At 40.5% G+C, this 23,295-nt stretch overlaps 1 protein-coding gene across 3 annotated transcripts in view; it reads right to left on the reverse strand.

Annotated features, from left to right (window-relative positions):
• plod1a (procollagen-lysine, 2-oxoglutarate 5-dioxygenase 1a) overlaps positions 1 to 23,295 on the reverse strand; it is a 31,272-nt gene extending 7,977 nt beyond the window's left edge. Inside the window, exons 1-14 of one of the 3 annotated variants that reach the window (XM_042491528.2) lie at positions 23,068 to 23,295; positions 21,502 to 21,593; positions 21,114 to 21,247; positions 18,657 to 18,820; positions 16,035 to 16,147; positions 12,760 to 12,823; positions 11,014 to 11,111; positions 8,070 to 8,171; positions 7,736 to 7,867; positions 6,265 to 6,386; positions 2,560 to 2,664; positions 2,219 to 2,344; positions 473 to 614; positions 199 to 312 (exon numbers count right to left, since the gene is read on the reverse strand). In XM_042491528.2, the coding sequence (XP_042347462.2) occupies positions 199 to 312; positions 473 to 614; positions 2,219 to 2,344; positions 2,560 to 2,664; positions 6,265 to 6,386; positions 7,736 to 7,867; positions 8,070 to 8,171; positions 11,014 to 11,111; positions 12,760 to 12,823; positions 16,035 to 16,147; positions 18,657 to 18,820; positions 21,114 to 21,247; positions 21,502 to 21,593; positions 23,068 to 23,158 (1,599 nt within the window). In that variant the 5' untranslated portion in view covers positions 23,159 to 23,295. The remainder of the gene's footprint in view (positions 1 to 198; positions 313 to 472; positions 615 to 2,218; positions 2,345 to 2,559; positions 2,665 to 6,264; positions 6,387 to 7,735; positions 7,868 to 8,069; positions 8,172 to 11,013; positions 11,112 to 12,759; positions 12,824 to 16,034; positions 16,148 to 18,656; positions 18,821 to 21,113; positions 21,248 to 21,501; positions 21,594 to 23,067) is intronic. The other 2 variants (XM_088082672.1, XM_042491527.2) reach the window with 2 other exon arrangements.

The following is a 23,295-nucleotide window of genomic DNA, read 5'->3' on the forward strand; positions in this document are numbered from 1 at the left end:
CATTTTAAACAGCTGAATTTGTGGTAAAATTGGGCTGATTGGACAAATTTGCGCAGAATTCATGGGGACAAGCTGACTTTGCAACATCCTGGAGGGACTGCCTAATTACTGCCATTACAGTAACCAATAACAACACTCCTGCTCCCCCATCACAAAAACTACAGCAGTCAGTAATCCTAACAGCTGAAATGTTCTCACCACGGGGTTCTCAAAGATCTGCCACAGATCGTTATGAAGATGGCTCGTCTCATAGTTGTCTGTCGACAGGATGCGACCAAAAGTGTGCATGTTTGTGACATACATGAAGACTCCCTGAAAGAAAGATTCACATCAGATCAAATACTTTCATGGACAAGTTAACATTTACAATTCAGTTTAGATTATGTTTTTCAATGCAGTTATTCAGGTTCAATTATAAATGACTCGGTTTCTAGTGACACACATTTCACACATCTGTTTTTCTCTTACTGACCTTGCTGCGAATGTTGTGGCAGAACGCCATGTCAGGGTCTAAGATGTTAGAGTTAAACAGCTCATAGTCTGGGAGCTCTGAGCGCAGGAGGCTGGCCTTCACCAGGTACACACTGGACACGTATGGGACATTCCACACACCCCTGAGAAACCAAGACAGTCTTAGCCATTTACACCCCAACAACAGGATCGAATATCAGGAGCAGATGGTGCTACATAGTGAAAACTTTTAACCAGGGAGAGAGAGTCAGGCCTGTATTGGAGACAGACTTTCCCTGTTTCATTAGAATACTTCATTATGTTTTAGTAATACGACCAAAATTAGTGTGTGAATGCAGTTTTTGCAAAGACAGGTGAACCCACTAAATATGACCACTATGGTCCTTCTGACAGGGGTTGCTTGACCTCTGACCTCAAGATATCTGAATGAAATGTGTTCTATTGGTCCCCATGAGTCTCCTTTTCACAAAAACGCCCATTTTATGCTAGTCCAATGCATTTAAAAAAAAACGTGCAGTAAAAATGTGGTTTTTTTGCCTATTGTGTTTGAATATTTCTGCAGACTGGGGTCCCTAAACAGCGTTGAAATTGCAGAAATTATGTCTGGCTGCAAAGCTGTGACTCTTTCAAATTCAATGAGCCCAATTATATTCATGTGTGATGATGTTAGTCTCCATAGTAAGCATTCATTGTAGTGACACCATTTTTTAAAGTCTTGACATTACTGTATAAAATGACCTATAGGGAGCAACCTTATTAACCTTTACAGCCACAATAATGTGGCTTCTCAGCAGGTTCTAAAACATAAGTGTTCACCATCAAATCACCAAAACATGAAGTTCTGACAGAAATGTCGAACGTTTTTGATCTAAGATCACAGCATGGATTTTTTTGCGATGTCCCTTTGGGTCTTGGTGTTTTTATGTGGTATTGTAGAGGGATTCTGGATCATTTTCATTAATTATCCAGCGAGTAAAAATGCATTTAGTTCGTACCACGTCTGTGTAACAAATTGTATTAACCCCAAAACTACCACAACTACTTGTCAGACAGTACTGTGCATGGAAATGTTCATCATTTACTTCCTTCAGAATTTTCCCAGCCCCCACACTGTCTAAACTTTAAAAGTTTGGATAAGCACCTAACCAAAACACTATGTTTACGAAAGATTTATGGCTAAAAAAAAACTTGACACACAGAGATGAGCTGCATCTCAAATTAATCTACAGGTTCCATCTTTTAGATGATGTGAACCACTTCTATGTGACTTCAACTGACCTGCTATCACCTCCTAAAAAAAGGACAAAAATGGTTGGTATGGTAGGGAGGGGTGGAATGAAAGAGGTTAGTTTGAAATGCATTAATGCTTACAGGAAGTGCTGAATTTCACTGACAGTAACTCAGTGACCAAAAAAGCAGAAAAAGAACTGAAACTGATAAAGTGCAAGCAGATGAAAATAAATGCTGAGTGTGAGATGACAGGTTTTGTACTGATAATGCTGAATTTACCATGTGTGCTGTAAGTTATCGCCCTTCACCACCACATGATCACTGTCATCAGGTGCACTGTGCATACGGTGTTAATTCTATAGATTGGTTTGATTTGATTTGGTGCATATCTGCAGAGTTCTGTAATGTGGTCTGGACTGCTCTGTCAGTGGTTCTTCACTCTGGTTTGTCGATAAAATCTCAAGTCTTTCGTCACTAAAAAGCCCCATGAAGTCTTCATAAATTTTAAGGAACTTACACCCTGCGTCCTTGAACTATGTCCACGTAGTCCTCAGACCTGGCATAGTAGCCCTCTGCACTGAGGGCTCCCCAGAAGTTGCTCCACAGTCGACCAGCGCGAGTTATCATCGGTGCCACAATAGGACTAATGAACAATTAAAATAAAGTTACTGGTGCATATATCATCAGGCCATATACACTAAGTAAAAACAGAACTCAAAATAAATCATAAATCAACAAATGAATAAGAGTAACAGAAATGAAGAGATTCACTATGTGTGGTTGTGCCCACAGCAGTCCTACAACTTCAGCTAGCACAAGATCATTGTGAATATTTGTAATGGTGATAAATATACTCACAGGTTTTGTTCAATGAGAATTTTAAGTGTGTTCTCGTTCTTTAAGACCACTTCAATATCCAACGTGAAGAAATAGTCACAGTCATTATCCTTCCGGCACATATCACTGAAACAAAGGAAAGACACGTTATGTTGTGTAATATTCAGGGGCAAACATAAACAATATGATCGTCAGACATGACATGATTTGGTATGTGTTCCAACACATGGCACTACACTGTTGCCTGTCAGCTTGCATAGATTCAGTTGTGCTGTGTGCACAAGCTCCTGCTGTTTCCATTAAAGTCCCCCTCCACTTAAAAACATGTTTTTCTTCTGTTAATTATCCTAAAATGTCTGACCTTGATTATACTGACTTGTACCTGTGCAAAGTTTGTCACAAGAAAGATGTTTTCACATTCCTCTGCTGAGGGTGGTGATGTCTTTGCAATTCCCTAAAATCTGAGATTCAAATGTACTTGAGGCAGCTAGATTAGGTACATCACTAATTTGAAAGTGAAGTTTGAAGTCGCTGTCTAATATGAAAAACATGAACTGACAGGGGAACAGACTTCAACACAGCACCTGTAAAGAAACCTGAAATGACTAGAAACCCCCAGCACAGAGCGGACTGTCAGTACAGAGAGTAGAGTTCGCAAACATAGTTTTGAATTTAAATTACACAGTGCAACATTGTAGCAGATATTATTGTATGAATTATATAAAAATTGTCCCCCTTCCTTCTACTGTCATGACTGTTGAAATTAGCTAAAGAAACAAAGACCTTTTTTGTACCAGGCTATAAAAATGTTTATTTCTCCTGTAAAGTTAGGTATGTTAACATGGGGGTCTATAGGTCATGAGGCATGGACTCGTTTTGGAGCCAGCCTAAAACTGCAGTTTTTTGGCACAAAAGCGTCACTTTCATTCTTAACACTCAGCCATTAATTTTTGTTTTTCTTGTGTAGCATACGAGGACATCAACTACGTATCCTTGTGCAGCCCTGTGTTGTACAATGACAGTAAATGAAGCTTGAAGTCTGAGAGTGTTAAACTGACACTTGAGGTGAGCAGAAAGAAACCTTTGAGCATTAAGTGGTTCTTAAGTGTTCTTGGTACCACAGCACCATAGGCCAAAGATTGATGATGGACTTTGCTGTTGTATCATCAGATCTGGGGGTGTTTGTCTTAGACACTTGGTTGAAGAGAAGAGCCGAGCTGTCAGCTGATTACCACCGGGTGATGAGTTGGATCAGGTGGCGGGGAAGGCTGCCAGACAGACTTGGTTTGTTGACTTCAGCTCAGCATTCAACAGAATTTCCCCCATGAAGCTGATTGGAAAACTTAACACTGTGGGCTTCAGTACAACGCTCTGCAACTGAATACTGGACTTCCTCACATGCAGACCCCAGAGAGTTCGAACTGGCAGTCACATCTCCTCTACATTAGTGCTCAACACTGGAGCCCCCCCCCCAGGGCTGTATGCTCAGCCCCCTTCTGTTCACACTGTACACCCATGACTGCACTCCCAGACATCAGGAGAACTCTCTAGTGAAGTATGCTGACGACACCACCATCATCGGCTGTATTACAAACAACGATGAGAGTTCATACCGGGAGGAAATCAACAGTCTTGCAGAGTGGTGCACAGAGAACCACCTACTGATCAATGTCAGTAAAACCAAGGAGCTGATTGTTGATTTTAGAAAGAAGGACACAAAGACACACACCCCTGTCTACATCAGTGGAGCTGAGGTGGAGCAGGCGAACAGCTATAGGTTTCTTGGAATTACCATCACTGAGAACCTATTTTGGGCATCACACACCACCACCCAGGTTAAAAAGCACAGAAAAGGCTCTACTTCCTACAGAAACTTAGGAAGGCTAAATTCCAGAGCAAGATCCTGGTTAACTTCTACAGAGGACCAATAGAAAGCATACTGACATGAAACATCACGAAATGGCATGGTTCGTGCATAGCCCAGGGCAGGATGGCTCTATAGCGGGTGATTCAAACTGCCCAGAACATCACTGGTTCCCATCTATAGAGCATCAGTGACCTCGGTGAAGTGAGGTATCTGCACAGAGCCCAAAAGACACTGAAAGACAGCAGCCACCCCAGCCACAGTCTGTTCACCCTGCTGCCATCTGGAAAGAGACATAGAAGTATTCGCTGCAGAACCACCAGACTACAGAGCAGCTTCTTTCCCCAGGCAGTGAGACTACTCCTCCTTCGATGCCAAAAGATGTAGCAGGATTGAGGGTCAACTTTAATTTCATTTCTTCTTAAACCACATTAAAGAAAAATGACAATAAATCTACCTTTTACCTTGTACCTTGGTAAACCCAAACTTGTAGTGAGGGTGACCTGGGAGTGTCTGGCTGAGACCTCCGTCTGTCATGTCTTCAACTCACACCTCTGGAAGATTTTTTTGTGCATCTTGGAAGAGGTTAGGGACAAGGAATCTGAGTGGGCCATGTTCAAAACCTTAATTGTGGAGGCAGCTGCTAGAAGTTGTGATTGGAAGGTCTTCAGAGCCTGTCGTGGTGGCAACCTAAGAGGGAGGCCGTCAGGCTGAATAAGGTTAATTGACCCAACTGTCTCTTGAGGCAACAGAAGGGTACCGGTTGCCCAGAAGGGTTGCAGCTAAGATGGTCGCCAAAGCAAAAGCCAGGGTGAGGTAAGAGTTTGGGGAGGCTATGGAGAAGGGCACTCTGTTGGCCCCAAGGAAGTTCTGGCAAAACATTAGTTGCCCCAGGAAGAAAGCGCAGGGCTTGTCTCAGGAGAAGTGCTGAAAAGACTGAGGATATTGTTGAGTGGTGGAAAGAACACTTTGAGGATCTCCTGAAAACAACCTGCAGCATCTCTGTGGAGAAAGCAGAGTTTGAAGACTTGGGAGAACCTGCGCTCATATCCATGGCAGAGGTCTCTGAGATATTCAAAGGGAATTTCAGTGGCAAGGCACCAGTTGGGGATGAGATTCGCTCTAAGATGCTGGAGGTTCTGGACATTGTTAGATTGTCACAGCTGACACATCTTTCAGTGCTGCATGGAGGTTGGGTGCAGTGTCTGTGGAGTGGCAGACTGTAGTGGTGGTTCCATTTTAAAAAAAAGGGGGGGATTGGAGGATGTGCTCCTATTATCTGAGTATTCCACTACTCATCCTCCCAGGGAAAGTGTATTCCAGGGTGCTAGAAAGGAGGCTCTGAACTTCAGATTTAAGGGAAGTAACGCTGATTCTGTCCTGGTCATGGAACAGTGGACCAACTCTTTACCCTTGCAGGGCTGCTGGAGGAGTCCTGGGAGTGTGCTCATCTGGTCTACGTGTGATTTTTGGACCTAGAGATGGCCCATGACTATGTCTTCTGGGTGGGGTTTTTTGCAAGAATATGGGGTGCTGTGGGTCGTTGCTATGAGCCATCCGGTCCTTGTACAACTAAAGTGAGAGCAGTGTCCCTGTACTTAGTACTTCAGTAAATCACCAGACAGCTTCTCAGTGTCTCTTCGAAAGAAAAAAACACTACAGGATTTGCACATTAAACCAAATCAATTTGAAAGTAACACACATAACTTCTTTATGGCTGTGTTAATGGAGCTTTTTCTGATTCTTCAACACAGGCATTTTTTTTCTCATGACCAGAATTTCAAAGGAGAGCACATATGATTTTGTGCAACACGGTTTCTCTCAAAATATTTAATCATACAGCTGATCAGAGTATAACTCACAAGCCCAGGTTGCGGGAGGCATCTTCGTCCATCGCCTCTTCAGGCCCAATGAACTTGACCTCCTGATATAGGCTTCCATGCTCCTTCAGGAAGGAGCTGACCTGACGCTCATGATGAGCTTCCTGAAGGGAAAGAGGAATAAACAGATAGAGAGTGCAGAGCAGGAGTGTGAGTCACTTAAGACACTGAAAATAGCACTAAATAAGCAGATATGACAGTTAAAAACCCGTCATTACAGCACGTTTGTACACCCAGTAGCTTTTTTATAGACATGACTGTCAGCTCTGTTTGCTTTTCAATGGTGTCATTGCAAAAGGCGTGTATTTTGACTCTCAAAATCATCAAGTTCACCTCACTGCATTAACACTTTAAATGCTTGCCTTTTTGTGCTTGCTTTTCTCTTTCTTTATTTACAGGCTTTTGACACGGTCACTAATGTCTTAGCTAGGTATGACGAAATGTGTGTGTAAAGTGGAAAGCCTTAATGTCAGAATAAATATTTCATTTAATTAAAAAAAAAAAATTTTTTTATTTTTTTACATTTTGGTAAATTTGCACCATGAAAAGTTAAGCTGCATTGCCTGCAAGTACGTGAGTTAATACTTCCTATTGACATCAGTATCAAATTGTTAAAATTGATTCCAGCGGTGTGTGTGTGTGTGTGTGTGAACGTGTGCTCAGATATGACTCAGTAATGGTTCTTAGAAAAAGGGGTACAAGTGAATGAGTTTCAAGGGGGTTAATAAACTTTTGTTTTCAGTCTGTTTTTATGTTGTCTGTTGTTTTAATCATTTACAAGTTTACAAGACTTGAGAGGGACACTAATGGACAACCGGCCAATTCATAGAAGCACCCCTTTACAGGGCAAATATCATACATTCCAGGACGTTGCAGGCAGAGTGTCACACACACACACACACACACACACACACACACACACACACAGAGGATACAAAGGAAAAAAAAACTGACTATATATACAGTGAGAGGGGGCAAATTCCAGAGGACCACTGGCCCATTCATGTGCTGTGCATATATGTATACATGCCTGTATACATATCCAAATATATCTATATATCCATATCCAAAACCCTAACCCTTCCTGAGATATGAGGTTGAGTATGACGTTCAGAAAAGTGTTTGTAAAACATTAAGATGTCACATTGAGGTTGACCTTTGACCTTCTGTATGTAAAATGTCATTACTTCATCATTTTACCCTATCAGACATTTGGGTAAAATATCTGATAGTGTCTTAATTAGTGTATGAATTCTTAAATTATGGTCGCAATGACCTTCGACCATCAAAATCTAAGCTCACCGTTGACTCTAAGTAGCACTGTACACAGGCACAGAGGTACAAAAAAAACTGTCACAGTTCTGGCTTGTCTACAGATCACTTTGGTTCCTGCACACATCATATCCCACAGACCAAACTACAGGAGTATGCGTGGCTATGCTGCTGCTGTTACCTGGTTGTAGATGAAGAGTTTGAGTCTGTTCTTGGGATACTGGAGCTTCAGTAGACGTTCAAAGAACACCGTCACAAAAGGGGTTGGCTGCTGAATGAAGATGCCAATCACCACCAGTGGGTACTCACTCTCCTGTTGGAAAAACACAAGCATCATATAACATCCAGGAGAGAGGGATTATCACTGCTACTGGCACCAAACCTCAACAGAACAAAACACCTCAAACAGTTAAAATCAGTTCTCAGTATTGATTAAATGTCGATAAGGGAACTAAGACAAATAAAGGAACGATAAAGGAACAAAGACAATCCAGTCAGGAGATGTGATGACAGACCTTCAGAGCTGTCAGTGGGTGCAGATCCTCCTGACACACTGTGCATCCTGTCTCAAATGTCCATGTGTTGGGGATGTAGTTACCCAGGTAGTTGATCTGGAGCTGAAAAACAAATATGTGTTCATGTTGACTCCGACTTCCAGCACTTACGAGACAAGACAAGACAAGAAAAGACAAGACAAGATAAGGGGTTGACCAATATTGGTTTTTCAGGGCCAATACTGATACCGATTATTGGAGGTTAATCAGAGTTATAACCGATTTTTGGAAATTATATGCATTTACAATAAAATTGAAATGTTTCTGTCAATTTAGAATTTGGAATATAAAAAACTCCAACACAAAACTTTGTTTAAATGCCTTTAGCAAATTTTTAATAAAAACTGAAACATTCAACATTATATACTGCAAGTTCCCTGCAACTTTTTTTTTAAAGTTCAGTAAAAATTTAAATAAAAAAAATAAGGAATAAAAATAGCTTCTTGAGGTTTTACAAAATAAGAGTTATTTCCATGGTGACACTTTCTGGACATGTACTGGAGACTGCCTATCCTGCTGTTGGTTGAGTGTACTACGCACACTTTTTCATTTATTAACTTTATCAGCCATCATTAAAATAAAACGCTGATAAAGATAGTAAGCAAAATGCCAAATAAGGGCCTCGATAATTGGCCAGGCTGATAATCTGTTAATGCCTACTGTACACCAATGTTCTTTTTAATAACTATTAGCAAGAAGAATAACAGATGGATCGTGAATGCTCCTCTAGCCCTCTGGGTAGGCGGGCTGGTGTGTTACAGCAGACTTATTAGCCTGTTTGATCACTCATTCAGCGAGCTAAGATCTACTACAAGACTATACAGCTAATGTGAGTAGTTCACTTTTCTTTTTTTTTTAAAGATTATTTTTTGGGCATTTGCCTTCTTTCATGGGGCGCCTGCTTTATCTACTCAGCCACTGGATGCCCTGACAGAAGACATTTTTACAGGACATGTAGTGAAATACGCTGTTTGATTTCATTTGAATGAAGTCAAATTTTTCATAGGACAAGTAGTAACTACTCTGAATTTTGTGTACTTTTTTGTAAATATATTACAGAAAGACCTCATTACACAAACTACATAAGTCTGAAATCCTGTTTTTTCTCAATTCAGGATGACATTCAGGATTTTTGCTATTACAGAAACATGTTTGAAACTGCATTCAGGGAAATATCCTGTCTTTATCTAAGGATAGGAAGTTAACTACTACAACAACCCTTGTCCACCAACATAAAGGTGGTTCTGTTCAGGTTCATGCACCTAATTTTGGATCACTAAGAGCATTTTGACCAAAAATAAACTGGTTCAAAACCAAAAAAAAGTTGGTTCTCAGCTGAAACCAAACAGTAGCAGGTTTTCCTTGACCTGAAGTGGGAACTATAACGACATCAGAGGGCTTGTTAAATTCCACAGTTTGGAAAGAGAGGCTGGAGAAGTCAAATAAGAAAAAGTTGAGGGGGGCATACAGTGGTCTCTTTAATGGTTAGTCTATGCTTTTGTAGAGTAAAAACAAATATCTGTAATAACAGAACAGAAGTTCGCACGTGATCAATGTGATCTGTGATTTTGCCACAACTTTTTGCTTTCTTTGTGCACTGTGCAACACACAAAACTGGTGGAAACGAGGGCTGGTTTGCTAGATAGCACCAAGGTTCCAAAAATACTGAACCGATCCAATTCAAGAACAAGAGCTAATTTTTTGGAGAAAGGGTATTAGAGAGTTAGGGAGTTCCCAAGTTAGGGTGGCAACTTTGTCCTAAAATTCAGAACTCCCTAAAATGGAAGCAGCACTGTTGTTAGGTCTGTATCTCAATAATATTAAAGATAAAGAACAACATGAACACCAAAATATTTTTAACTGAACGGCTTCTCAAGCTGGGTGATGCTTAAAAAAACCAACCTTCCTGGTCACTTGTACTGACTAGTTGTTCATCACTTGTTTTTGCTCCATATGTTTTCATGTTATTCACAAAAAAAATCACTAAAAAACTTCCTGAAAAGATGGGCTTTCCTCTACACCACAGACACAATTAGTGCCTCCAACTCCTCATAGCTAAAACTGCGTGCCTGTCTTTTCTTGTCCATGATAGTTAGCTAGCTGGCCAATGAGAGCTGTTGATATGATAACTTGTTCATGCCGAGTAGCCTACAAGTACTTTCTGTTTTTTGTAAATTTAATTCATACAATATTCAATAAACAAAATTACAACTATTAAATACAATGGACAGAATACCAAAAAAGAAAAACAAATCAACAGAAAACAAAAACAAAAAGACAATAAACAAACAGACTGCCAGCACTCACTCAAGACAAAGAAAAGAAAAATGTTTATATACACGCCTACCAGTGCTTTCTAATCAAACACAGAGTTGGTCTGTGTACATTCATGACAGATACAGGTCCAACGAGACAAGAACCGATTGAAGGATCAAATTTACAGTTCCAGTTGGGTTTCAGTTTCAGACAAGAGGTCTGAGATAGGAGAGGACACAGCCCAGAGTTAAGCAAAGGGATTTTCCTATTTTTGAAACTTAAGCTGAGATAGGAGCAGCAGCCAGAATACCCGTCTGTAATGAGGCCCCAGGAGCACACTAACTTACTATATGGACTATTAAAAGCTGTAAATTAATCATTCTTTCCTCTCTGAAGTTTTCAATCTGATGAGAGCCTCATTCAGCTGCTCTCTGTTGGATGATGTGCTGACAATAACTTGTTTGCATGAGGTACAACAAAACACAAAGACAAGTGTCTTGTTGGTTTCAGACTTACACTGAGCGAATGGACTTACCGAATGAAGACATCAGCTGCTGATCTCGCCCACAGTGGCTCTGATGGTTAGCTTTATGAGGCTACCGTGCTTAGAATGTGATTGGTCAATGTGATTGGTTTGACAGGTCAGTACCTTGGTTGGTCCATTCCCATGAATGATCACAGGCAGGGTGTCATACAACACATTTCTGGCTCGTACACGTCCATCCTCAAACTTCAGCACCACCTCATCTGGTAACACACACACACCGATTATTGCCCTGGGGCTGGCTACCATGTTAAGTATTTGGCCATGGTAGTTGTGTCTAATATATTCCAAAAACAAGTCTGGACTTATCCAGCAGTAATCCCTCGCTTGCGGTGTGTTTATCTGCAGTCACTCTGCCTGTGATTTTCTGATTTTCTTCTCATATAACTGTGCACTGGATGTTCTGTGCTGCAACCTTTGGGCAGTGGTCTGTGGCCCAAAGCCAATAACAGTCTGCAGGTGAGGTCAGGACAAACAAACTAAACTGATGGAAGCAGCGGTAGACCAGCAGCTCCTGTGTTCAGAGGTCTTAAATCAGTTTTTCTCAGTGGAGTCTGGCTTAAAGAGAGAAAAATTATGGCTTCATTTTCTTAATTGGAAATCAGTGTCTGACACCGAGTCAGTGTGTGTAAATATGTAAGTGTATGTATATATGTTAGAGATGAAGACCACAAACTAATTAACTGATTAGCTGAGAAGGGGTAGAAAATAATAAGTTGATACTTCCTCCTGCTCCTTTTTGAACATGTAAGACGCAATTTCTTGTTGCTTATTTGAATCTATTGAATGAAATTTTTGTATAGGTTATCATCCATTTTGTTATTGGCATTTTGTTTCATTTTTTACCTTTCATAAAAGAGACATAGTGAGGATTAATGGGAGCAGACTGGAGTCCAATCATGCCCCCAGACTCCTGGTGTTGTCACATCTGTCTCTCAGTAAACTAACAAATTCCTTCCTCAGCCTCAGAAGAAAAAAATGCTGCAGACAGCTCTGAGAGTTCAGCTCATGTCTAGACATGCAGCCTCAGCTAAATCTCTGCCACTGTAAACTCTGGAACCTCCAAGGTGATCGAGTATCAGAGATACAGCATATAATCCACCATGCTGATCAGACAGAGAGGAAGTTAGCCACTGGTTACCAGCACATTTTCTGAAAGACTTGTAGCTACTTTTATTGTTAAACTGTGCACCCACTTATTCAATAGGAACAACCATTGCCCATTTTAAAAGGCACAGTTCAACCCATATCAAAAATATAGATTTTTCATTCTACCTCTAGTGCTTTTTATCAACTATAAAGTTTTGGTGTAAGCTGCAGAGTGTTGGAGATATCGCCTGTAGAGATGTCTGCCTTCTCTCCAATACAATGGACTAGAAGCACTCAGCTTGTGGTGCTCAAAACACCGAAAATAAATAAATTTAATAAACTCAACAGCAATGTCTCCTTCCAGAATCCTGACTCGGTTACTTAAGATAATCCACAGACCCTGCTGGGAGCAGTTTCATGTTTGAACTGCATCTGCTGAAGGATGAGAGGCTTGTGCTTGTGTCTGCAGTGCAAACATTAATGGCGCCCTCCTCAGCTGAGCTGTAACCTCAGCTAGCACAGTAGTGCAACTGGCAGTAGATGCATGCTTCTTTCTGCATGGTGATTCGGTTGGCCACTGTAGTTTGGTAACTGATCTGTATGCATTTTTTTGTACTGTACTAAGCACAGATTTGTGACTCCTACATTGGGTTATGAATGGAATTGTGGGACCTCTGTAGCCAATAAAATAGGCGTGGTGTGTTGGGGGATGCTTCAGTTGTAGCAATGTGTTGGCTTCATACACTCACTCAAGACACTCACCAAGGGCTCCATGGAGGTTCTGGAACAATCTGCATTTGCTGTCCAGTGTGATGTTGATGGATTTCTGAAACAGGGAAACACATTTTAGAGAATATTCTCAGCCATCCAGGTCACAGTGACCCTGAGTTAGGGGTGTCCAAAATCTTTTTAAAAGGGGTCAGATTAGTTCATGTGAAAAATAGCTGGGTGCCAGCTGTTTCTCACATCAAGTCGGTTATTTTAGAAAAAAATGTGTTAAATGCAACTTTTTCATCATGTAAATCTGTGTAAAAGTATTAAACATTCCACCACTTCTGAAAGTGGTGGTGCTCACTGTTGACTTTACGCCTCTGGCTTTACGCTGTAGCCATGTCTGCAGGAAACAAGGGAAACGTCTGCTGTTAGGTAACCATTCTGTTTGCTTGTTTACCATCTATACATGAAATAAGTTGTGCTGGGATAGTTTCTAGTTAATGCATGTCTACAAACTGTATGATCGTCCTGCCATTTTGAAGTGAAAATACAAAGTGATATTGCTTGTTTAACCAATTTTATGTGTTGGGCCACATACAGTGTATTTCGAAAGTCAATAAGAGGGTCAACAACAACTGAAATGGATTAAATAACTTGAATTTAACTCAAAAGGTAAATTCAGTACAAGCATTGTCAGCACTATTTCTATCAATAAAACAACAGAATCATGTCATCCTTTATAATATGCTAAATACACATTCTCTTTTAAACTTATACTGTTCTCATTCACTAATTAATTCCAGTCACTTTTTTATATGTTAAGCTACCATCAATAAAATTCTTAAATTTCTCAAAAAACTTCCTTCAGCTGTTTCAAATTAAAAGCCTACCAGGCACAGGGGTGAGTATGCCCCCTGGGCTACTGGAAGGCTTTTCATGTGAAACATCTGTACAGACAGGGCTGAGTCTCATTTACAGCCATTTAACAGCAAACAAAAAACTACAAAATTAGACTAATGAGAAATAGTATTGCCGTCAGAATGACTACTTTGGAAATGTATATTACACTAATACTCCTTTCCCAGGAAAATTAACGTGTGAATGCACTTCAAACACAGGTAAACCCGCTTAAAATAGGCTATAGACTGCTTTCCCATTACCAATAGAGCAGAGCTGTATACATGGCTCTGTAGCAGAGGAGTGTGCCTTTGAGTGTGTGGGTTATTCTGATGTATCCGTTCAACATCACGGACAGACCAAAGAACATTAGAAACATTAGAAAGCAGCATGGACAGATGTCTACGGAAACTTTGCGAAGGTTACTTCCCTTCATATATCTCTTGCTAACTCAGACTCTCTTTCAAACTCAGTGTTGACTAATTTGGATCCATGTTTGAGCATTGCTCAGGTGGAGATAGACAGTATTGTGCGGCGGCACATCATTGCATCTTTCCGGTTAAGGAGCTGAAATTAGTGCGTTCATCCGGGTGTTGCATTTCCATCACTTGCTATTGGAGCCAGAGGCAATAAATACCAATGACTAGTCATGTGACCCAGGTGTAAATGTCGACAGTAAACAGTCTCATTGCATTAAAAAGCCAGATGTTAGCTGTTGTTAGCAGTTTTTTGTGCAGTGGAAATGAGGCTATATATTTTTTTTGTCCACTGTTAAAACTACTATCAATAAATACATTTCTAAAAAAACTTCCTACAGATGTGTCAAATTAAAAGCCTATCAGGTACAGAGCTGAATACGCCAACTGAGCTACTGGAGGGCCTTAAGTGTGAAACATCTGTGCAGAAAGTGCTGAGTCTCACTGACAGCCTCTTAACAGAGCTAAAAAAACTGCAAGATGAGACTAACAAGAAATAGTATTGCTGTCCTAATCAGTAAATTTACATTAAACTAAACTTATAAAATCAGGTAAACTGGGAGGAAGTGTTATGTTTGCATCTATGGTAAATGAAAACAGGAACAGATCAGGAAAAAGGGAGGCTTCTTGGTAAAAATACAATGCAACATACCAATAAAACAAGGACAGGCTGTCTCAAACATGAGCCTGGTTCTCTCTGAAAATGAGGCCACTATTTGAGAATCTTATGGTATATAATAAAATATCACAGAGTAATCATATAGGTACAGTTGGTGCCGGTGCCGGGTTGTAATTGAATAAATGTTGTGGTTTTTAAAGTCACATAACAGACACTATTACATTCATTATAGATATTATTCATTAAATTTACCATGATATGAGTTCCCTATAGCCACTAATGATAGGATGGAACAGATTAGCATGTTATAAATAATTATATGTTTGTTTCCCAGTGATAGTCTGGCGACCTGTCCAGGGCGTGCCCCACCTCTCGCCCAATGACAGCTGGGATAGGCTCCAGCCACACAGTGACCCTTACGAGGACAGGTGGTAATGGACAATGAATAAATGAATGTTCACTTCGAGACTGTATAGCAGCACTGGTGTTACTCAGAGCCATTAGCCTGTGCGAGTTGTAGGTCCTTGGGGGCTCACTACTTTTTTAAGCAGTGGCTAAACAATCTAACACTATTTGGATAAAGTATTAGGTCCATTTTGTTTTACCAGAAGTCGCCATCATCAAACCCACTTCCATTTAAATAAACAATAATTTTAGCATGTATAGAACCTGTGTACTTTCACATCCAACAGGCAGAATTAAGGGTTTATTTCACCCAAACCAATGTCAGTGAGTCAGTTTTTTTTTTCTTTTGACTCAACATTAAGTGTGTGTTTACAATAACAAAACTGCTATTTATTTGAATGGAGTCTGGTAGGTTTGACAACAGCAACGGCTGCTTTTGGTTAAACAAAAATGATTTTACTCTTTAAGAAATACATTGACATCTATAGGGATCCTTTCAGTCATCTTGCCCGACACTAACAATCTGAGCCTGTCAATGGCAAAAACCAACACTTTTAGTGAACGTACACTGACAGTGCAGACATACCCTTAGTGTTAACACTGCAGCCTAACCACTGCTCTCGCTCAATACTGGACCAATTTTTAAAAAGATGTTGTTCCTGTTGGTCACTTAGACACAACAAATGGAAAAATGGGATCTAGGTTAAAAAAGACTCTTTAAGTCTGGATTTTTCTACATTTATTCTCAAAAGGGTGGGATGTTTTGTGGGTGTTCCCGTAAATACTGACTGTATCTATAACAATTTTACAACAAACTGCTATTATTAATGTTATTATTGATAGTCCTACTATTTAATGTGACCTTGGCACAAAATAAAACAAAGGACAGATCATTAAAGTAAACAGCGAGGTGTAACAAATCTTACCCTTTTAACTGGATCAATGTAAATCTTGGTGAAGAACAGCTGGTCACTGTCACTGTCTTCTCCTGTCCAGTCAGCAACCATTTCTTTGATGTTGGGAAGGTATCCAATGAAACCTGACGGGACAAACAAACCCACAGGAAACAGCCAGGAAATGAGGTCTAAATCTGTTCATCAAACACATTTTTATTTCCATATCCATGCCTATGAGCTCTGTACTATTGTGTTTATGTTTAGCACATCAAGCAAAAGTGAAGTTTACTGTTTCTAACTGCCATGACTACTGACTGCTGCCAGGTTCACTTTCCATGGCCTCAGCTCAGAGCTAACTGCTGACTAAAGACCTGCTGTTTGTCTGCTATAAAAAGAAATGGCCTTACTCCTTCAGGCACTAGTGCTCTGTCAATGTGCCCTGTTATTTGAAAGGGTTGTTTAACCATGATGCAGTATATTTGTGCCCTAATGTCACACCAGAGCAACCCATGTACCCCTCTAGTCAGCCCCGATGCCCCCAACAGTTCCCATGGTCAGCCTGACTGTCTCTCTGTGCAAGCAAAGGCGCTGCTCTGCTAAAGGCCCACACGCATCAAACCATCATCAAAGAACTGGTGTGGCTGACCAATGAACTGCCTGTCTAGGCCAAAAAGTTGACCTTGAACACAACACAAAGATTATAGCCAACAGCTAACAAGCATGTAGGGCAGAGATACTCAACATGCTTTGCTTGGGGGCCACTTTTGATAAAATGACAGGAGGCCAGGCCACATTTGCAGGATTTTGATCTTCTTAGGATTTAAGGACAATTCTAGGTATTTAGGACATATCTAGGACTTTAGGATTTTTCTATGATTGTAGGACATTTTAAAGTTTTTCAGAGGTATCTCGCATTTTAGGAGGTTTCTAGGATTTTGGGTCATTTCTTGGATTTTAGGACCTTTTACGATTTTAGAAAATTTGTAGGACATTAGGACATTTCTAGGATTTTGGGTCGTTTTTGGGGATTTTTGGACAATTCTACGGTTTTAGGAGGTTTCTAGGATTTCAAGACATTTCTAGAATTTCAGGACATTTCTAGGTTGTTAGGACATTAAGGTCTTAGCTAGGACCTCTGTCAGTGGCTGTGGGGGATCCTCCACTGGCCCTTTCTTTGATAAACAAGCTCTGTTTTGGTGCTGTTTTATACACTCTGGCACCTTATGTATAATAAAAGTACAAAAACAATTTGTGAATCACTTTGTTTTTATTGTGAATTAGAAAATGACTGAGGGCCACCCAGCACTCGATCAGGGACCAGATTTGGCCTGCAGACCGTAAGCAGAGAATCACTGAGGGTCTGCATCTGCAGCAGAGGAAATAACTCTACAGCAGCAGGCGGCGGTCATCTGTATTTGTCACTGGAAGAGGTAAACCAGAAGACCAACAGGACTTTAGGGCACAAGTTAGCCAGTTTCAACTTAAAGTTGAAACAACAGCATGCAGCTACAATGGGAGGGTGGAAAATTGATACAGCATAGTATTGCTTTATTTTTGTGTGGCAATAATGTATCATTGCACAGACGCCAAGTACCAATTTTTTAATATATGACTTATAAATATTCTAGATACAAGTAAAGTGATAAAATAAACAGCTTTTTTCAGTCCACTAGATACAATTTGCTGCAATAAAAAGACTTTATCTTATTAGATGAAACAGTTGTTTACAAAGTTTTCCATTGGGGACATAATTTCAATTGACTAAAGGTAATAATTTTCAATATATGTTATCGCAATACTCAGCCTATCGCAATCCATTTAAATTCACAATGATACTGTATCTGATTAAACAATAACAGAAACAATTACAAAGCCACTCCTTCTTAACTTAAGTTGACTGTTTGCTTTCCTCACTTCCCTTACTGTTCTTGTGCTCTGAGCTGAACTTCCAATCTGCCGCTGCTGATTCAACATGCTGAATCATTCAAAAAAGCCAACACGCATCGACTAATGCCAAGAGTCCAGGACACACCACCAAAAAAAGGTCAGCTTAGTGTGTGAGTCTCACATGAGAGGTGTCTCTCTGCTGCTGCCACATCCAGAGTCTATACACACACATTACTGTTTCACACATCAATCCAAACATCTTTCCGGGTAAAAGTAGACATTTTCTCAACCTGTGACAGAGCATCACGGAGCAGACCAAAAGTTTGGCTGCATGTACTGTAGATCTCTGCTGTTAAATAAAAACTGCTAATTCATAACTGCTGGATCCATTGTTTCTAGCCCGGGGCAAAATCAAACTCAGCATCACCAACCATTTTTAACCTCCAAGCTACAACCTCAAGCCAACCTTTCTGATTCCTAGAGCTTTATGGAAATACTACACATACTACTGTATGTGGAAAGTCTGAGGGCAGAGGATGTTGTAAGCAGTACAGACCATAGAGCCTTTTTTGGAAAATTTTGTATTTGTATACTAAATTGGGCTATATAAATTGAACTGCCTTGACTAGATACTGTGAGTAGGCACCTCCTGGCAGGAATAATTCAGGGCAAAAACTTACATAGTATGAAAAGATGAATTTCATCCCAGTGTCAGAGCCATGTGGCCCTCTCCGGCTGTGTGACTGACAGCATGGCTGGACATACCTCCTGAGCCTAGAAACCTGTTGCCCTCGATGACGTGGGGGTGTTTGTCCTCCAGGTGTCTGTCGGGCCAAATCAGAATCTCCGAGGAGAACACCACCTTGTGTTTAGCCTGCTGGAACTTCTTGAGCAGCTCTTTGGGGCCCGAGGCGAAAACCACATCGTAACTGTGTGAAACAGGGAGTCAAAATAGCAAACTTTACTGCGCTGTGTGGCTCAGCAGTGTGTGAAGCCGGTGACATCGTTAAGACAAATGAAAGGGTTGGAATATAAGATGCCAGCAGGCTTTATTTGGAGAGTTAAGTTGCCAGTGGTTGTGTTTACCGGTGTTTGAATGATCTCTTCATTTCAGTGTGTGTACAAGTTTGTGTTTAAGTACCACAGCAGTGGGTTTGCAGATTTCAGCCTTTTGATACAAGTCACATATATTCCTATTATTACAGTAATTAAAGGGACAGTTCACTCCAAAATAAAAAATACACTTTTTTAAATGATGTCCTGCTGTGGACAGCAAAACATATTGTAGCCACCTAAAAAAATATCAGTGTAAGTGTTGACTATATCTGAATATTGTCTCCTCTTTAGCTTCCACGACAGCTGATGGAGGCAGCAGTAGAGAAGCAGTTCTGCCATTCTCAGGGGGATAAATGACTGTTTTTCTCAGTGGACGGCTTCACATCCCTGTCGGTAAGGGCTTACAGTAAGGTAAAGCACTGAAAATATTCTAAATATAGCGTACACTTAAAACTGATATTGATTTTTTTAGGTGGCTTAGAACTAATTCTTGAAGGCAGAGTTTGCTCTGCGCTGATTTTATACCCTGAAGTTATTGTAAATAAACATTGTGATTCATTCTACAGCAACTTGCTGAAAGGCAGCATATCTCCTCTTAAGTGGCGGAGTCTGGCATACTTACATACTCTGTCCATAAATCAGTTTTTTCACAGTGCTTGTATACTGGTACAAGGATGGTGGTCCAATTAAATGACCTGATCGTGCATTTAAACACGCTGAGTGTGTCCCTCAGTCTAACTTTTCAGAGTTACAGACCACCCAAAGGGAGGAGAGTGGGCAGCTGGCCAGCACCCTGCTGTGACCCGGCAGTGGGGGATTTGCACTGGTTGAATTCCAGCTGCTACAGATGCCGACATAACGTTTGGTCTGCTATAGCCACCAACCAACCATCTGCTGCCCCCTCTCCTCCTGGAGAAGCAGTCAACAGCAGCAGGGCGCTATGCAGAGGGACAGTGGGGTGGCTATCTCACTAATTCCTTTCTTATTTGGGGTTTGATAAACACAGAGAGTGGCTAGAAGGGGCTGAGAAAATGTGATCTTTGTGACTCTACAAGAAAATACAATTACAACAACACTACAGTAATCACGTGAATTTACCACCTCCGGCTCGATCAGCATTGATATAAACACAATACCCAAATAAGCATGCTAATTTAAGCTCCCTAACCTAGGAGTTGTAATGATGCTTCACCTCTGAATATCATGCATCTCCACCCAAGCAGCGCTCGGACAAGTTTAAAAGACAGAGATATTATTGAGAGATATATAAAGAGAAGTAACTGCCAAAATGTTTTCACTGGCCTTCATGCTGCTTTCTATTGTTTACCTGTTCTCTGGCCTGTCTGTGACATTGAATAACACACACAAAAAATACAACCTCTATACACACAGACAAGCAAACTGCTGCAGAGCCATGTACACAGCTCTGCTACACTGGCAATGGGAAAGCAGTCTATAGCCTATTTTAAGCAGGTTTTGTTTAGAAACCCTGTGTACAGGTGTTGATTTTGGTGGAAATGGGGTATAAGGGAAACACTGGGTTGTTGTAAAAAGTGTTTGCATACACTACAGACGTGGGAGCTGCATAAGGAGGGTGTATTTTCAAATTCAGCCTTATTGCCTTTTCCAGATTTCTGCCTACCACAGCTTTAATCAAACAGACAAAATGTATTAATCAGAGCTGTTAGTAGGTGTATTTTTTAAACTTAACACAGAACCAAGCTAGCTATTTCCCCTAATTCCAGTATTTATGTTAATCTTGGCTAACCACATCCCGACTCTGCTCTGCATTTAACACACAGACATGACATTAAAATCCATTATATAGCTCATCCTTAGAGGAAAGACGAGAAGAAGAAGAATATTTCACAAAGTATTGAAGTTTTCTCTTGCCCACTTAGGGACAGAAAGAGGCAAACAGCTACATTTAAGATAGGATAATACATACTCATCTCTCAATACTTTTGCAAGCATTCCTCCTTACAGTAAATAAAGATGACTTATTGTGCTGTTGCATAGCAATGCAGTGGAGACTTGATGAGCGCACAACCACACAACAGTCACGCTGCTGAAAAACACTGTCAAATCTAAATCTTTTTGGTATTATTTAGAAAGTGTTCAGCGAAAAGTTCTTCTAATACCAGCATGTTAGTCAAGACACTCCACCTTTCAATGAAAAGGATGATTTGGTCCTTATTCTTCATCTCCTCCAGAGCCGCTTTGAGAAGTCGAACTTTCTGGCCCCCACCTGGAGCTGACATGTAGTTGCCTCCACTCCATTTCTCACCCTCACCAAGAACCTTAAAGCAAACACACACATTACTGCAATTTCATGAGATGGATTTAAAGATGTTCATCCTAAAATTCTTATTTTATGCAACTAAAATACAAACATCTCATCTACCAAGTTTTACTTTGTATTAAATAAAAACAGGGGTTTATTTCTGAGACTTAAATGCATAGAAAAATTAAAAAACAATGATTACATTAAATGGAAGCTGGGGAAACAGGCTAGACAGCAGCAGAGTAACTTTGATTGCAGCAGGGTTCCTACCTTTACAGTGTAGTTAAAATGTTTAGCTGACTTCAAGAAACGCTTGAAGCCATCAGTCTCTTCGGTTGCAACTGTCACAACTAGGAGTTTCTCTGGAAGACAAAGCATTACAGAGGAATTCAGACAGGAAATATGGAGACTTCTTTTTTGGCCTTTATCCTCTACGACACACATACATTTATTTTTGTCCAGTGTGTTTGTGTGTGTGTGTGTGTGTGTGTGTGTGTGTGTGTGTGTGTTTTGCAGGTCAACACAATAAAAATAAAGTAAGATGAACTGACTGAAAACTTTATCTTGCTAGCAAAATCAGATGTTGACAGAGATTTTCCTTAATTTGCAATATACTTTGATCTATGCTGTTGCTATATAAAGAATATCACAAGACATTTAAAATCACAGTAATATTGTATTGTGACTAGGGTTGCAAATCACAAGCAGTTCCCTTCATCACTTATTCCCACCCCTAATAAACATATCCATAACAATAACTTAACATAACTGTCATAACAACAGTGCATTTGTAGTAGGGAAACACTGGAAGATATATCTACTGTCATTCATTTAGGCCTCAAGTATCTCCATAAAATAAATCTGATAGTTTAACAGATTTTATCAATAAAATCTATCAAACTATTAGATTCATTTCGCTCTCTTTTAGTTTACCCTGTATTCTGCCCTGTACTAATTTCTATGACATTTCTAAGGGAGAAGAAACAACGGGTTTTGTTATTAAATCAGGTTGATTTTTTTCTTAAGAAAATTTTCAATACTTGATTTTTTTAATGATTAATTAGACTGCGTAACTCCCTGAAAGCATGAATGGTTTCGGGGAAATTTCCAAAGTCTTTGAAACAAAGACAAGTCAAATTGTTGTTCTTTATTGGGCTAAAAAAGGCTTCATTCAACACCATCTCTCTACTATTAAAGTAACTATAGGCTCCAGCTAATATTCATGTAGGCTATGAGAGCAGCTCTAACAGCCAACTGCGCAGCGCGCAGCCCGTCCACGTCAGCGGCATGGAGTCCTCAGCACACAGCGCAGCCTCTCTCGTGGAAAGAGGGGACATAGTGTTAAACTCCATCTTTAAACTCTTTTTATAACCAAGAAAAGCGACAGAAAAGTCATAGCATAGCGCAGTTAATGTCCTTTGCAAATTGTATCTGCATTCTATCGGCAAATATCGAGCGCCAAACACAACGCGTGCACTAACTTAATCTCAGTTTGTATATCAGCTAGCCTGTTACTGTAGCTAACACTAAATACACAGAGGGACGTTATTTTGCCATCATGGTTTATTTGCTGCCAACGTTAAAACTGCTAGAACGTTCTTTCACGGTTCTAACTGACATTTCTGTCTGTCGGTAGGCAGGGCCATATCAGCGGTAGAGGGTTTAGCTCAACCAGAGACCCCGAGTTGGGAGTCTCCCTCAGTCCACAGTAGCCGGACTGTCCCAAACTTCACGGCTTCACACCGAGACTTTATTACCGCATTATTAGCTCCCGCATGTGCAGACAACGCAGACTGAAGGACTTCACACACAACCACCGTCTCGTTCCTGACTTACCATCGCGGATTCGCTGCTCTTTACAGTTTGTTAGAGAAAAAAGTGCACAGACTAAAATCCCAGAAAATAACAGCAAGGACGAAAGTTTCATTTTAGCGAGTTAAAGTTAAAATCGTGTCGCGAGTCCCGGTGTAAATCCAGCGGTGCACTTTTCCAGACGTTTCCCTGCGAAAAAGCCAACTTCTCACTTCTCCTGACTCTGTGAAGTCTCCCAGCACCGCCTGCCCC

Source organism: Plectropomus leopardus, chromosome 9 (assembly GCF_026936395.1).
Source record: "Plectropomus leopardus strain MGB_pleo_1.0 chromosome 9, ASM2693639v1, whole genome shotgun sequence".
Taxonomy (NCBI): Eukaryota; Metazoa; Chordata; class Actinopteri; order Perciformes; family Serranidae; genus Plectropomus; species Plectropomus leopardus.